This window comes from Nyctereutes procyonoides, unplaced genomic scaffold, assembly GCF_905146905.1.
Source record: "Nyctereutes procyonoides isolate TBG_1078 unplaced genomic scaffold, NYPRO_anot_genome, whole genome shotgun sequence".
NCBI lineage: Eukaryota > Metazoa > Chordata > Mammalia > Carnivora > Canidae > Nyctereutes > Nyctereutes procyonoides.
In genome coordinates, this window is record NW_026575034.1 from 11,334,142 (window position 1) to 11,352,024 (window position 17,883).

The 17,883-nt window shown below is 36.9% G+C and overlaps 1 protein-coding gene and 1 long non-coding RNA gene across 2 annotated transcripts; one reads left to right on the forward strand and one right to left on the reverse strand.

The window, feature by feature from the left end:
- On the reverse strand, window positions 1-12,357 carry CUNH11orf58 (chromosome unknown C11orf58 homolog). Its single transcript, XM_055317993.1, has 5 exons — window positions 12,147-12,357; window positions 6,604-6,687; window positions 3,288-3,348; window positions 1,178-1,287; window positions 1-474 (listed from the first exon to the last, which is right to left on the reverse strand). The coding sequence occupies exons 1-5, from the start codon at window positions 12,207-12,209 to the stop codon at window positions 244-246; spliced, it is 549 nt and encodes a 182-aa protein (XP_055173968.1). The 5' UTR covers window positions 12,210-12,357; the 3' UTR covers window positions 1-243.
- A 182-nt stretch (window positions 12,358-12,539) lies between these two features.
- LOC129504729 (uncharacterized) lies at window positions 12,540-17,599 on the forward strand. Its single transcript, XR_008663418.1, has 3 exons — window positions 12,540-12,677; window positions 14,475-14,610; window positions 17,506-17,599. It is a non-coding gene; the product is annotated as an uncharacterized LOC129504729 (long non-coding RNA).
- Window positions 17,600-17,883: the final 284 nt, after the last annotated feature.

Sequence of the window (17,883 nt, forward strand, 5' to 3'; positions counted from 1 at the left end):
TGAAAGGAAATTGAGTATTGTATTTATTTCTTATTTTATACAACTCTTACTCTTTACAAAAATGGTTATAGTCATGCCCATAAAAGTGTAATCCATGGCATCTGAAAGCAAACACTCTTTGTAATTATTTAAAAGGGCCTTTTTAAAAATTATAATACAAAGGTCTGTGCTCTATAAGCAGTCCTCCACTGTGCATTATAACAATAAGGCTTACTTTTAATACAAAGACTAAGTGTTTGGGAGTTATGAACCACTGGATTTAACAAACATCATTTTATAGTTGCTTTTTGCATCTTTTTTGTTTTTGGGATCCTCCACTTCATCAGGGTGCTCAGTAGCTTGGAGTTCTTCAGCAGACTCTTCTTTCTCTGACTCTGAATCACTTTCAGAGTCATCTGGACTTTCAGGATCAGGTGAATCATCATCATCATCATCATCTCCAGCCACATCACCTTCTCCATCATGATCTTCTACCTACGAACATAACCAACAGGCTCTTCTTAAATACAAGTACCCCAGTAAAAAAACTGGGAAAGACGCTATTTTTGTCACCGTCTCAACGCCCACTCCCTAGCCATTCAAAGTTTTGAGACGATTATGATCAGAGTCGGCCAAGGGAAGACCTGAGGATTCAGGAATCTCTGTGTATTTTACCCATTAAGATTTAAGTAGAATTTCAAGAAACAGCTCTGAAGACCACTCACCCGAGTCCCTTCCCCCCAGTTCGAAAACTACATCTTCCTGAAAGAAATAGTATTTTTTTAAAAGTAAATAAGGCAAATTAATCACTGACCCTTGGAAATGTGGAAAAGTTATCAATGTTTTACATATTATACTATGTAATTAACCAGCACGTATAGTATGAAAAGAGAGCACTGAGAAAACTGAGAAAGATCCTAAATTAGTACTTACATGAAATATTTCCTGTTTTTATGCTATTAAAGATGTGCCATCATGATCATCTAAGCAGAATTTACGTTAAGCTTTTATCAGAAAACATTTGTAAAACTCAAAAATATCTCATTCTCTACAGAGACCTATTTGGGCACACAGAAAGTTAAAGAACTAAAAAGAAAGCTTTCTACATAGGATTCTTGATTGCTAGAGTAATCTAACAGAAATAAAGGATATCAGTTTAGAAATTATCTTCCCCTTTAGTGAAAATGTTAATTACTACCTCACTGAAGCCAAGTCCACAATGTCGTCGATATCTTCCTGATAATTTACTGTCCATACTTTGCTGATATTGAGACTCCAGTTCTTCATTAATTTTCTTGTCTTCTTCCCCTGCATGTCCAGTGTACTTTGGTTATGTTTCAGTCAAATTAATAAAAACATTTGATTACACAAAAAAACCCATATTACAAATGCTATTATATTTAGGGCTGATTTCTCTAACTTTACAAACGAATTTTGTGGATGGGTTACCTAATAGATATAATTTAAGGAGGTATTTATGATTACGTCTTTGGTAGTCAACCCTCTGAACTACAAAAGTATTTATAAAAGATGAAGAACCTGTATTTTTCTATGTGGTAAGTTAAACTAGACATAAGTCTCTGAACTGCCTAAAGTTCAGATATTATAAATATTAATCACTAAGAACTTTGGGCTTTAAATACTGCTTATTTATAGTCTAATGAATGACTGTTAACCTGAAAGTGAGTTTTCTCCTACATTCAAAAAACCAGCAACAAACAAAAGTTTCTGTTTCTGAGCAAGATATATAATGAAAAGGTAGGCAATTCTGTTCAGAAAATGGTCAAATAAATAATGGCTCTAATTCATGCCTTTCTTACTATCACTTTACTGAAACAACATAACTTATTTAGAACTAGAACATTACTAATACCATCAAAGCTTTCTGAGGAGTTGTCTGGGTGGCTCAATCCAGTGAGTATCCAATTTCTGATTTCGGCTCAGGTCACGATCATGATCATGGTCCCAAGATGGAGCCCCACACTGGGTTCCCCTCTTAGTGGGGAGTCTATTGAAATTCTCTCTCTCCCTCTCCCTGCTTGCAAGTGCTCTCACACTCTCTACATAAAACTTTAAAAAGCTGAATATGCCATTTTATTTTGTAAATATAAAAGAAATTTCATTTTAATCACAAAATAATGCTTGCATTATTTTTATTCATAAAGTCCACAGTTTGAAAGAATAAATGCAGTTAAATATTTTTCCATTCTGCAAAGCTCAGGGATTCCTTTTGCCTTTTTTCTTTTTTAAAGATTTTATTTATTTATTCATGAGACCGACAGAGAGGCAGAGACATAGAGGGAGAAACAGGCTCCATGCAGGGAGCCTGATGCAGGACTGGATCCCAGGACCCCGGGGATCACACCCTGAGCTAAAGGCAGATGCTCAACCACTGAGCCACCCAGGCATCCCTCTTCTGCCTTTTCTAACAATGCAAATAAATTTGAAATAATTGTCTTGAAAAATAAAAGACCTATTAATTTCTAAAATGTGCTACATATTCTAGGTTAGTATAAAGTTAATTTAAATAATTAAAAGATTTTTTTCAATACGATCCAGGTCATTATGTCCTGTTTTTATTAAGTCCAAGATGAGAATCAATTTTATATAGAAGAAAATTTCATTTTTCAGTAGCCTGAATTCAAATCCAATCTCTTTCATTTTTAGCTTTTATTTTAAAAATTTTTCCTTTAAGATTAAGTTAATTTCTTCAGGCTTTCTAATAAGTTTGTATTCTTTATTAAAGATTTCAAAAAAAAGCCTTAGTGAATAAATTCAAAACCAATATGCCAAGAAGAACACTGTATGTTAATTTATAATGTAAAAAGTACATAAATACATATTACATAACAGTTGGCAGGATAAGGCATAAAGCTCACTACAATTAAATATATGTTCTGAAGACAGAAAAAGGTCAGTTTCTTAGAATAATCTTTAAAAATTATCTTTAAAAATTAAAATCTTTAATCTTTAAAAATTACAGTACATGCTAATTGTTACATATACATGTTTACATATACATTTCTAGTTCTAGGATCTTCAACATTAGCAACTATACAGAGAGGGATGCCTGGGTGGCTCAGCAGTTGAGCATTTGCCTTTGGCTCATGATGTGATCCTGGAGTCCTGGGATCAAGTCCCACACTGGGCTCCCTGCATGGAGCCTGCTTCTCCCTCTGCCTTTGTGTCTCTCATGAATAAATAAATAAAATCTTAAAAAATATATACAGAGAAATCCCAAAAAAATATATAAATATTTCATATTCCAAATCTAACACCGCCTCTTAAATTATGTTTTACTTTCTTACCTGTTCGGAAGTGAGATGTTGATTTGTGGTCTCCTATAACAAGACGGCCAGTATGTTCTTTCTATAAGAAAGCAGAAAATGTATTAGAATTTGAGATCACTAATTTAAAATAATTACAGAGTGTCTCCAAATGTGCCCAATATTATTCTAGGCTTCTGGATACAGTGAAGAAAAACAATTAAATTGACATCCTTGTCTTTACGGAACTTACATTCTAGCAAAGGTAGAGATAAGGAGGGGAACTGAAATCAATAAGTAAATTATACTGTGTTAGAAAGTTCTAAGTACCATTAAAACAAATACATAAATAGAGCAGAAAACAGGAGTGGAGAGTATGTAGACATCAGGCTGGAATCTTAAATGGGATAAATAACTAAAAAATTGAGTTAATACAAACATTTTCTTTTCTAAAAGGCAAATGAGTTGCTTTAATTTTCCCACCTCCTCTTTCTGATGCCTCAGGCACATTTCATACAAAGAAAGCAAATGAAAATTATTTAGGTAGATAAAAATGAAGAAATTAATAGGCTTATAATGAACAAAGTGATAGATCTTTAAACAAATAGCCAGCTATTATCTGACTACAATGCCCGATCTTAAACTGTCAAAAAGAACAGAATTTAAAACAATCTAATTCTTCTAAAATATACAAATAAATCCTGATTCAATGTTACTAATTGATCAAGGTACATAATTACTCTCAATTATCAGTTGTAATCCACTCTTTATGGTTCATACTTAGTTTTATAAGGTAAAGAAATTCTTCACTAAAATAGTGAAGGTGAGATTAAATGTGACTTTGCAAAGTAATCTTAACTAATCACCTGTGAAGATGTGGTACAATAACAAATCTTCCTATTGTGAAAGGATGACAGACACATTTTCCACACCCAAAGATACTACTGAAAGGCTTCAAGCATTAATACTTAACTGCCTCACATGCCATTATCAGCAAATCAATGACTCAATATGCCACTTTAGACTGCAGAATATACTCTACTATTAAAATCTGAAAATGTATAATGCACTAAGTTATCTGAGGATGATGATAGTAGTGCACTGGTCTATTCACTTTCTCTTAGCTGGTTCTCCCTGTAACCAATAAAATATTCACAGTAGTTGGCTAGGGCTAGGAATATACTTCACAGCCACAAAACAGAATAAATCTAAACAGCCTACATATAAGATCAAAGCTACAATGCTGGCCTTGCTAAGAAAGAATTTAACGTATGTAAACAGCTAATATATAGGTAGTCAATTTTATTTTAAATTGTTTAATCTGGGGCAGCCCCAGTGGTGCAACGGTTTGGCACCGCCTGCAGCCCAGGGCGTGATCCTGGAGACCCAGGATCGAGTCCCACGTTGGGCTCCCTGCATGGAGCCTGCTTTTCCCTCTGCCTGTGTCTCTGCCCCTCTCTCTTTCTGTCGCTCATAAATAAGTAAAATCTTTAAAAAAATAAATAAATAGGGATCCCTGGGTGGCTCAGCGGTTTGGCGCCTGCCTTTGGCCCAGGGCGCGATCCTGGTGTCCCAGGATTGAGTCCCGCGTCGGGTTCCCAGCATGGAGCCTGCTTCTCCCTCCTCCTGTGTCTCTGCCTGTTTCTCTATCATAAATGAATATTTAAAATAAATAAATAAAATAAAATAAAATAAAATAAAATAAAATAAAATAAAATAAAATAAAATAAAATAAAATAAAATAAAAAGTTTAATCTGTTCTTTCTTCTCCACATTTTTAATGAGATGTATTTGACTACTGGTAACTAAATTTCATATACTTTATTTGTTTAGAGTATTTTTCCTAAGTACTCAAAGAGTATTCATTCTACTAGGTTGAGCATGTCTCCTAAATTATTACTTACTTCATATAGTCTTAGTAAATATTTTATTTGCATGAATCAAGACAAACTTCAGACTTTCTTTGATAAATCACAAAATTGGGAAATCTGGATTAACAAGATATTATAAAAATGCATCCTTGTACAGGTCTTACTGTAGTTATATGATCTTTCCCAATCCTAAACCCGATTGTTCAAGTCTGGCTAATTCTCTGTTTCACCAATTCTATTTCTGGGACGCTTTCTTGTACCACTAACACAGAATTAGCTACCCCTGTCTGTTGATTCCACAGCAGGAGGTGCACAGTTCTTTCACAGCAATTATAATTCTAAATTATCTGGTTTCCCTACTACACGATGGCTCCAAACATGTATAATGATTTATGTGACCCCTAGGACCTAGCATAGTACCTCGCTTGTTTTAAACACTCAATAATTGTTGGTAAAATGCATGAATGACTCCCATATGAATAACAAAGGGCTGAATTTAATTGTGAGGAGCTTAAAAGAGAAAAAAAAAGTTTTCTTATTTTAGTAAAGTAAGTATCTAGAGATAACTGTATTTGCATGTAAAAATTATTGCTAGGAACAAGAAGGGTTTTTCCCCAATAGGTGATGTTTTCCTGGCACCTGTATTTTGTATATCCTAATATGTTAATCAAACTGAAGGGGATTTCAAAATGTACTGAACATCTTAAAAATTAAGTTTTTTTAAAAAAGATTTATTTATTCATGAGAAACACAGAGACAGAGAAAGAGAGGCAGAGACACAGGCAGAGGGAGAAGCAGGCTCCATGCAGAGAGAGCCCGATGTGGGACTCGATCCTGGGTCTCCAGGATCTCCTTTAGCGCTTGGGCTGAAGGCGGCACTAAACCGCTGAGCCACCCGGGCTGCCCCTAAAATTAAGTTTTTGATAAAGGCTTGTCTTCTACTTCAAGGGCTAGAGGGAGTTATAAAATATGAAAGGCTTACCAACTGGTCTTTCCAGAAATGACTTCTACTAAATCATTAGGCTAAACAAAATAGCAAATCATAAACTTTTCTTCCTAAGGAGTCCCCTCAAACCAAGATTATTTTCTATTCAGTCTCTAAATCTTACTGCCCCAGTAGCACTGAGAATCTTAGAAGTGGTTCAGAAATAGTATACTTTGGGGCACCTGGGTGGCTTAGTGGTTGAGCATCTGCCTTTGGCTCAGGTCACATAGAGCCCCACATCAGGGTCCCTGCAGGAAGCCGGCTTCTCCCTTTGCCTAGGTCTCTGCCTCTCTTTGTTCTCTCATGAATACATAAAATCTCAAAAAAAAAAAAAAAAGAATTACTATACATTTTAAGAGTGCTTGGTTAGGTCACCTGTATTTCCCAAGCAGAGCAGGAAGATGGGATCAAAGTATATTCATTCAGTCTGGCTCACTCAACAAACAAAATAAGGATTTTATTTTCACAGGAAAGATTAACGTACATACTATTTGATGCTTACCTTTCCTGCACCCATAAGTCTCAAGAACTTCTGTTTTCTTTCTTCATTACCTAAGTCTGCTGCTTCCCAATTGCTAGATCCAAGCTGCAAAAGAAATTAGCCAATTAGTTTTTTGCATAGTAATATTGAAAGATTTCAAGTCTGTAACTCCCAAGGTCCCCCTCCCCCACCATCATTTTTAACTATAAACAATGCACACTGATTTTGTTTAGGTAGTTAAGTATATGCATCATACTCAATATATACTCCTTTTCTGTTACTTCAAGGCCAAATCCTTTAGTTCTTTTGCAGCCAGAGCTCTAATTCTCAAGTTTGCACTTAACAGAATCACCTGGAGGGTGTGTTAAAACCCAAACTGCTAGGCTACACCCCAAGAGTTTCAGATCCAGTAAATCTTGGATAGGGCTCAAGGATTTCATTTCTAACAAATTCCTAAGGTAGGACAATATTGTTGATGTGGGGACCACATTTTGAGACCTACTCTAGAGCCTTGCAAGGCCCTACTAGAGTACCTAGGATTTATAACCCAGAGGCTGCCAACCATTGTTATTTAAAGTTAGTCTGGCTTTAGTGATATTCTAAAGGACCATGGAACAACAGTCTAAAGGACCAAATTTTAGGTTTTCAATTTCTTTTTTATGCAGTTCTAGTTATTTGTAAAGATTAATATGTTAAGATTTTTATTCTTTCTTAAAGGTCTTCCAAAGAACAAACAGAAAACTATTTTCAAAAAGAGTAAAACTCCTTCTACCTTGTAATTATTACATGATCAGTTGAGTCCTTTTACAAATCTTAGAAATACTATGGAGTCCTAGTGATATTTTTCCTTACATCTTGAAACATACATAGGAATTATCTCATTGATTCATTAGTTATTGCCAACGATGCTAAAAATGACTAAAATAAGGAAACAGAAAAATGGTGGAAGAGTTTTCTCATCCTATTGTCCAAGGTAGTGCATCATCCTTCAAGAAGATTATCACTCCTCCACTGTATGCTTCCAGTTTTCATGGACACAGTTGAGAGTCCAGAATTTTTCTGTACTCACTACCGATAATGGTGACTGGGTAAAAACTGGAAACTGACAGAAGTCATTTCATAATTATTAGATAAATCAGGTGAATGCATAATGATAGGTAGTGTACCCTAAACTAATGGTAATGGCAAAATTAACTGTATATGCAAAAATCAGATTGTGAATTTTTGGATGATGAAACGCTACATGATTTTTCTCCAACTCAGGAATCAACAAGAGACAAAGAAGAAATAAAAGATAAGAAAAAAAATATGGCACTCTTGTCTAGAGAGTCTTTAACAGGGAGGACTTGATCTCAACTGCACCTTAAGAGCTCGGACTATCCTGTTTTTCTTAAATAAATAAATAAATAAATAAATAAATAAATAAATAAATAAATAAATAAATAAATAAATAAAGTGTGACTGCTTCATCTTTTATGGTATCTTTACACCAAAATTTACTTGATAGGATCTGAAGCTGGATAAGTGCTAAAGAAAGATGTGTATACAAAGGTGACTGGGAGGAATATAGAAAGAAAACATTCATTGGATTGATCATTCTAATTGAGTTTATATCTAAAAATGAAAACGTTTTGCAGTTATGGAGTAAAGATGATGACCCTCTTTTCAACAGAAAATTATGAGCACAAAGGTTTAAATTCTTCAAGTATTATATTTTGATGATGCAAATGCTAGAATTACAAATAATGATAAAGCTAAAATTTATTAGAAATTATTTGAAATCTGAAATTATATGTTCCAGTTTTACACACAACTGACAAGCAGTTAGCTGTATTCAGAGGATGCTAACCATTCTGGGTAAAGGTCATGAAAATCAGGAAAATGTATAATAAAAATTTGGGTTTGCTAGGGTTATATGTATATTAAAATTTTCATTAAAATCATTTTTCACTATCTTTCTTCTTCCAGAAATTATTTGTAGAAGACGTAGAAAATATAAAAGAAACAGTGGTGACCATTTCTCTTGGGATATGAATGTTAAAGTATTTGTACATGGAATATTAGCCATCAAAAAAATGAAATCTTGCCAATGGCAATGACATGGATGGAACTAGAGGGCATTATGCTAAGTGAAATAAGTCAGAGAAAGATAATTATCACATGATTTCACTTATATGTGGAATTTAAGAAACAAAACAGAGGATCATAAGGGAAAAGAGGGAAAAATAAGATAAAATCAGAGAGACAAACCATGAGACTCTTAACTAGGAAACAAATGGAGGGTTGCTTGTAGGGGAGGGGAGTGAGGGGATGGGGTAATTGGGTGATAGGCATTAAGGAGGACACTTGATGTAATGAGCACTGGTGTTATACACAACTGATGTATCACTGAACTCTACCTCTGAAACTAATAATACACTATATCTTAATCAATTGAATTTAAATAAAAGTTAAAAAAATATTTGTACAACACAGACACGCACTTGTGGTTGAACTAAATTCCTTTTGGTGGGGAGCTTAGATGCTTTCATGATTTTGTCTACCTAATTTCCAAATCTACTTCTTTCCACCTGAAAACTCGTATCTTTTTATAAGCCAGTTAGTTCTTAACTATTTCTGGCTGAACATAGTTAAGAAAAAAAAAAAAAGTACTAGTGAAACTTAAGTTCTGATTCTCACTGAATCACTTGCGCTCCGTGAGCCTGGACCTGGCATTTAACTTCGTTTTCATTTCTTATCTACCTAGAGTAGCTTCTTTAAAAGACTGTCTTAAGAATAACACCTAAGAATTGCATAGTGTTTTACAACTTACAAATGACTGCTCATTTATGTTCTCAAGAGTCCATTTAATAAATAAGAACAGGGATCCCTGGGTGGCGCAGCGGTTTGGCGCCTGCCTTTGGCCCAGGGCACGATCCTGGAGACCAGGGATCGAATCCCACGTCGGGCTTCCGGTGCATGGAGCCTGCTTCTCCTTCTGCCTGTGTCTCTGCCTCTCTCTCTCTCTCTCTCTCTCTCTCTGTGACTATAAGTAAATAAAAATTAAAAAAAAATAAAAAAGAACAAATAAGAGACAAAGTGACCTAAAAGTTTAAGTGACTTACTCTGACCTTCTTGCCTTAAGTTCTCTGCTCTTTCCACATACTATACATGACCAAATGAGAGAATATGTGAAAGTAGTTTATGAACTAGTTATAAAACTTATGGAACCAAGTTAAAAAAAATGTCTAAAAGCCAAAGCTTTTCCAAACTATTTCTATTACAAGAGCAAGAATCTTCAATGTCTTTACATAAATAATCCTATCACTTAACATATCTAATCCTAATTTCTTTTTTCCCCCAATCAAGTCCTTCTGGTTCTTCCTTGTCAAAGACCTTAGTGAATAAGAGCAAGCACCCTGTCCCAGTGCTGCATTCTTAAAAGCACATGGGTGCCTGATAGAGGGTCTCTACGGTTACTAAAATTAACCTCTCTCCTACACTCTGAAAAAGAGCTTTCATTTCTTCACTACAAACAAACCAATGAGGCAATTTATAATACCTTTAATACCTATAATACCTTTTACTATAGAATTGTAGTCAATCTACCTACCCCCCAATACATATTAACTCTTAGAATTTGCTTCTAATATTGTCAGCATTCTCTTAGACTGTGTTAATATCTACTTTTAACATCTTTCAAAATGTTTTATCTCCATTTTATATGTGAAGTCAGTAGGCAAAAAAACTGATTATCTTTTACCTGCAGTCAATGTTCATTAGAAATTGATGACCAACTACAACTTCAATTATAATTAGTTGATCTTCTAAAATTTAGATGTATATTTCAAAATATATATTTTTAAGTTTTGCATATAGTATTTAAACATGTCTTTAAAACAAGTAAAGATAACTCCCAATTACCAGTAAAAGTAATATTCACATGAAAGAAAGGGACTTAAAAAAATACCATCAAAAGACAAGTTATTCTATTTGCACTTTAAATTAGCAACATAGTCATTTTTAGAGTGTATTAAAGTTGCAGGACCTAATCTTGATTTGCAACTATAACCTTTCAAAAGAGAATGCTTATAAGACTGGAAAAGGTCTTAAAGGTCATCTTAAACTGATCCCAACAGAGGCTGTAGAGTTAATGACTTAATCCCTTTAACTTTCTGTTGAATTACCTAACATCAAGAGTTTTCTGCGAAGCTAAAGGATATTTGAGTCCAGCAAAACAGGTGCCTGACGTTCTACAAATCGAGTCACAGTTAAATACTAGGAGGAAAACAATGTAATAGCTTTTAAAATGGCACCCAGGTTACTCAAATGCCTTAGATAAACGCCTGGCAAGTACTGGATTACCATATTAACAAGAAAAGACCTAAGAGCCGGTAGCAGGGAAGAACACAGGGCACGGATACATCTCACTGTGTAATTATGCATCCCCAGATCCTTACTGATTACTAGTCTTTCTGCAGAGTTAGGTTCAACTTAAGAGCCTTGGCATTGTGGTCCTAAACCCACCACCCGTCCAAAGAAGGGTGGATCTTATCACCTCATTTTGCTACAACTCAGGCACTAGTAGTCTTTAGTGAGCTTTTAACGGTTCACAGAGTAAGGTTATTACGAAAGGCACTGAACCGCACTATAAAAATGACTCTACGTCTCCAGCAATTAATAGTGCTTTAAACAGCAACTGAAAACGAGATGCCGTTCTTTTATCATCCTTAAAAGATGACCTCTCCATGCCCCCACCTCCTCGTCCCCCAAATTTCTCCATCAACGTTCCCCATGGCGTTTACCCATTGTATGAAGGACCTAGTTTTCCGTTTACTGCAGGTCTCCATGACACTGCGCTAAGAGCTAGGACAAACACACAGAACAGACCTAGGCTAATAAGCACCGTGCTTGGTTCATCTTTGGATTCCCAACACCTGGCATGGCAGTAAATATTTAATGGGCTACTCTAAGGAATGAGTGGTTTGCTATTGAAGCAGACAAGCTTAGGGTGGGGAGGAAAAAAAGAGGAAGGGAGCTGAAATCAAAATGGGCTTCTAAGGTCTCAACATCCTAGACCTACCTCACCACCCTGCGTCAGTACGAAATGACTCCCCCTGGGGCAATTTTTTTTCGGTCCAATCCCATCATCGGCTTACTCTTTTAACAGGACACTGCAAAAAACGATTCCGGCCGGAAAATCTGTCCGGACGTGTACCAACATCTTGACATTGTCACGGACGCATTTTAAACCTCGAACGCGAAGGATCCCGCCATCCCTATCCTCCCAAGTAGAAGAGCCCGACAAAGAAGCTTCATCATACGGTGCCAGACCCCCTCAGGACGTCCTTCCACGACAACCCCCCCCCCTTCCTACGCAGGTCTCTAGCTCTTAGGATATAGACCTCGACCTCTTCAAACCTTCCAACCCTAATCAAGGAAAGGAGACGTTTCCCAGGTTCCTGCCCCTCGGCCCTCCGCCTTAGGGCCACCCCAGACGCTTCCTCCTTCCTAAACCACCCTTCCCGGCCTGCCCCAGCCTTTAGTAGGCCTCAACCCTTATCCACTCCGCCATTGTTATTTACATCGTCGTCTGGGGAGGCCGAACGCTTCACCCCGTGCGGATGGGACTCCCTGGCAGCGCTCATCGTTGCTGGGACCCCCGGCGGGAAACGCCGAACCCCCTCGCCGTTCTCTCTTCAGCAGCGGCGCCAGCAGCCTGCAACCTGCCCCCGGCCCGAGCAGCGCCACTCCAGAACGCAGAGCCCCTCCAGGCCTTCTCCGCCACAGTCGTCACCGCCGCGGCTACTCGCCACTCACGGAGCATTCGTGTAGTTGTAGTTTTCGGGCTCACCTCATACCGATCTGCACAAGAGGGATGAGCCGGGGAACGGAAACTACAATTCCCAGGAAGCTCAGCGGCGCAGATCGCGCTGCGTGGCGGGAGTGCCCTCTAAAGCTCCGCCTTCTTCGGCCGGTGGAGGGAGCTTTCCCGCGGATGGTTATGGCGGTGAGCGTTCGTGTAGAGCTTCGTCGCCCCAGAAACGGGCATTTCGCTGTGAGATGCTGCGCGACTGATAGAGGCGTCTGTCGTAGTTAAGCACCTAGTTTTAAATGTAATGTTTGAAGATTATTGAATCCTCCCTGGTACCGTTCCCCCCGCCCCCCCGCGACAAAAACCTTAAAAAAAAAAAAAATATGGCTTCTACTGTTTCCCACCCTCCTGTTCTCTATTATTCTTCAGGGGTTTTTACATGACCTGCGGCAATGCGGCTTTCTAGAAGATTAATGAATATTTTGCCGCTTTCTCGTTCTCACCGAAATGAGTTCAATATGGTTCCGGTTAATAGGCTGTGGGTCCACCTGAGGGAAATCTGTAAATTGTTGACACAGCTTTTTGTGAAGTGGGAGTGACCCTAACCGACCTCCCTGCTGGTATATGGGCAATGGTACTTTCGGGGCCTCCACCAAGAGGAGTCCGTTTCAGCCAGAAGGCCCTGTATCTTTTAATTTTCCTCAAAAGTTTTTTGAGGAAAAATCCACATAAACTGTGGTGAAATTGAAGTGAAATCCACATAAAGTAAATTTAACGGTATTAAGGTGTATAATTGAGTGGCATCCGGTACATTGACAATGCTGTGCAACCATCACCTCTATTTCCAAGACCTTTTCGTCACCTCAAAGGAAGGTCAGTTACCCATCGAGGAGTCCTTCCCCATTCTCCTCACTCCACCCCCGGCAGCCGCTACTCTACTCAGAAAGTGCTGTGTCTAAAGGTCGTACTCCGATGTTAGAGATTCATTCATGCAATATCAAGATCGGTGATTTTTTAAACCAGGCCTGAACCTGTGTTCCTTCAGCCCTAACGTTCTGTCAGGATCCTTGTCCTTATGTATTCTGAAGTTCCTGACTAACTTTGATCACAAAAAAAAAAAAAAAAAAAAAAAAAAAAAAAATTATTATTTTTTTTGCGCAAAAATCAGAAAATGGTATGACAGGATAGATTTAGCGTACATTTTGGTGAGGAGAGCAGCCTGCCTGTGAAGCTGTTTCACTATCAGCTTCTGAATGTAGCAATTTCTGTAGTTTTGACTGCCTGTGTAGAGATACTTTTACTGTGCTACATTTCAGATCTTTGTACCATTTACAGAACTGACTAGTGGAAGACTGGTCTTTATTTAATGTATACGGTCATATATCCAAATTCTCCTTAAGTTTGGAAGCAAAGGAATAACAATGCTGATTACGATCATATGAAAAAAAAAAAATCTCAGAGTTGTATTTTATGACCAAACAAGGGCACCTTAATCAATTAGTTCTGTGGTAAGAATAAAATCAAGGAGAAGAATAAATCCATGAGGAGAAGTATTTTGGGGGAATGGTTACTTGCTGATTATTATGAATTAAAATATTTTGTTTATTGATTCTACAAAGATTCTGTAGATGTAATTACAATGAAGTTACAGTTACGTTACAGAATCTTCTAGGATTGACTGTGGTTCACATCCAAAGGGTTTGACAGACTATACAAACATACAATTTAGAACTTGACTTTATTAAGAAGTAAATGAGGTCACTGAATAGGTAATTTTGAATTGCTGAAAGAATTCAGGAATAAAAAAGGACTATCAATAAGGTTAGTAGTTGGGATCCCTGGGTGGCACAGCGGTTTGGCGCCTGCCTTTGGCCCAGGGCGCGATCCTGGAGACCTGGGATCCAATCCCACATCGGGCTCCCGGTGCATGGAGCCTGCTTCGCCCTCTGCCTATGTCTCTGCCCCCCCCCTTTCTGACTATCATAAATAAATAAAAATTAAAAAAAATTAAAAAAAGGTTAGTAGTTACTAAGTAGTATTAAATTAACGAATGTTCAGATGAGTTTAATGAGCTAGCAACCTTTTATTTCTTTACCAGAATTGTTGGCACCTGGATGATTAAATCTTCAAGTTATCATAAATCAAGATCACAAGCCAAAAAGCAACATAGGAAATAAAAAAGACTGGATCATTCTATGAAATTTTACTCAGTTTCATTACAGAAGGCTGTATAGGTAAGGGTGAAATTATAGTGCAATAGAAATTCATAAATGGCACAGAAACTCAGTAATACCCTTCCTCCTTGTTCTGTAAAAACAAGGAGAAGATACTCTGTACACCTGTTCCATTTGGGGGTGGTGTGTGTGTGTGTGTGTGTGTGTGTGTGTGTGTGTATGTGTGTATGTGTGTGTGGCAGTGGGAGAGAGAATCTGAAGCAGGCTCCATGCCCAGTGTGGAGACCCATGTGGGGGCTTGATCTCACAACCCTGAGATCATGACCTGAGCTGAAATCAAGAGACACTTAACTGCTTAACCAACTGAGCCACCAAGGCACTCCAACAACTGTTCATCTGAATTTTTTGTTTCTGTATCTTCCAGCACAATATGTGCCACAGAGTAGTAACTTTTTTTAGTACTTCAATTAATGAAGTATGAAATTATATAATGTAACAGAGTGGTACCTCCTATACATCCTAGAAACTTAGCAATGTTCTTTTTATTTTTTATTTATTTATTTATTATTATTATTATTTTAGCAATATTCTTCTTTATTAGATAGTAAAGACAATGAGAGGAGGCTCTGTTCCTCATAGGACTTGGAAATACTTTCCTGACCATGCCTTCTTCGTTTTTTATGTACCCAGTACTTTAGCATGTAATAGGCATTCATAAATGTTTGTTTCCCTTTAGCCAAGAGAATCATAACAATGTAGTTAACGAACCTAAAGAAGACATAAAAGCTCTGATAAATATGCTCTGTACAAAAAACTTGCTACTGCTTTATCTGAGGCTGAAAAAAAATTCCTGGAGCCAAAGTTCTAACTACTATTTATTGAATATCCACTATGCATCATGTGCATTGCTAGGTGCTTCACAACAATTTGCAAGGATTTTTGTTTTATACATGATGAAGTTTTAAGAAAAGTTAAATGCTTGCTCATGATCATATAGCTAATGAGTGAATGGCTAATCTGGGATTTAGTCCTTAAATGTGTCTAACACCAAAAACCTGTGCACTTTCCACTGTGCCAGTATAACTCAATACTTATATTGGCAGCTTAGTATGCGTCAGTGTGCTAAATTTGAAGAAAACTAAAAATAAGTATGTATAATCTCTTACCTTGAGGAATTTATAGCTTGGTGGGGGAGGGATGACTAAGTGGCACAAGAAAGTTACAGATGAAATGCTGTGGAAGCAGTTCATGTATTCAGGAATGGTTAGTGTCCTGTGAAACTGAAACCCGACAAGCACAGAAGGATATTCTGAGACAGAACTCTATAGGCTGATCAAAGCCATGAGTTTGAAACTATGTGTGTTCAGGTTCAAATCCTTTCATAGATTTATAGTAACCTTTCCCCATGCCTAATAGTTTTCCACTTAAATCCATTTTATATATCATACCCAGACTCATCATCTGAAAATGGAATAGAGACTCCTGCTCAAAAACTGCCCAGAGCTCCCATTTTGTACAGAATTAAGTTGATATAATTAGCCTATAATTAAGGGTCTATATTTTGATTCTCTGTTCTTATTTTCCAATGCTACCTTTTGTTTATCTTGGTTAGTCTGTCATTGCTAGTTAAATAAAAATATATGTGCTATAATAGAGGTATGAACAAAAATACAAGTCTTACTGGGTATTCTAGACTGTCAAAGAATCTTTTGAGTAGAATCTAAGATTAGCATCATAACTTGTATATAAACCATGACTCAGTAAATTTTTATTGTATTATATGAATGGATATGGTCAGAGAGGAGCAAGTTTACATGGTAAGGTAATGAATTTTTTTTTATTTTAGACATATTATATTTAAGGTATTAGTGGGTCACCAAATAGACCTGTCTAGTAGGCAGTTAGAAATAAGGACTTCAAAGTTAGGAAAGGCCATAAATTTGGAAATCTCCAATCTAGAGATGATGGGAGTGACTGAACTTACTCAGTGATCACATAGAAGAGAGGTCCTTGGAAAAGGAATAAAAAGAAAACAGTTAAAAGTAGGCAGAGCCTGAGATTAAAAGACTGATGTAGAACAAGATGAGTTGCATATCATTGAAGCCAAAGGAAAATTATTTGAAGAATGTGTTGTTTAATTGGGAATGAAACTTATCTTAAACCTGATTTTAAAGGCATCATATAGGGATGCCTGGGTGGCTCAGTGGTTGAGCTTCTGCCTTTTGGTCGTGATCTGGGATCCTAGGATCCAGTCCTGCATCAGGCTCCCCATGGGGAGCCTGCCTCTCTCTGTGTGTCTCTCATGAATAAATAAAATCTTAAAAAAAAAAAATAAAGGCATCTTATAAAGAGAACTGAAGGGCCTAACATACAATCCTGAAGGCAGGGTATAAAAAATATTTGTGATTGATGATGGTTGATGATGATGGGATGAATTCCCATTCTGGCCATGGGATGTGCACATTTGCCATGTTGTTACTGTAAATATTTACTGTGATGTAAATATTGACTTGATTACACATACTTAGAAAATTTAAAGAATGGAGAATAAAAAGGAAAAGGAAAATGTATTTGCTTATAAAATTGCTTCAGTAAAGTTGTTGATATATTTCTCTAATTTGCAAAAAGCAGCCATATTCCAATAGTTGTCAAAGGGAATTTCTGACTTTAAATCAACGGTGATACCTTTTTTTGGGGCAGGGGAGAATTTTGAGAACATTTTAGTTAATTCTCCAAAATTACTTTCTTGTTTTTGCCAAATATAAAAATGATCTGTCAATATGAGACTGGCTAAATAAATTATGGTAAATAGATCACCATGTAGCCATTTAAAGGACAGGAAACTCTCAAAAATTAAAAATAGAACTACCCTATGATCCAGTAATTGTACAACTGAATCCCAAAAATACAACAACAATAATTCAAAGGTATTCACGCATCTTATGTTTATTGCAGGATTACTTACAACAGCCAAACTATGGAAGAAACCCAAGTGTCCATTGATGGATGAATGAATAAAGAAGATATGGGATGTGTGTGTGTATTTATATTTATATTTATATATAATAGTGCCCTTTGCGACAAGATAAATACATCTAGAGAGTATAATGCTAAGCAAAATAAATTAGCCAGAGAAAGACAAATACTATTTGATGTCACTCATATATGGATTTTAAGAAACAAAATAAAGGAGCAAAGAAAAAAAGATAATCCAAAAAACAGACTCTTTTTAAAATTTAAATTCAAGGGCAACCCCGGTGGCATAGCGGTTTAGCGCTGCCTGCAGCCCAGGGTGTGATCCTGGAGACCTGGGATCGAGTCCCACGTTGGGCT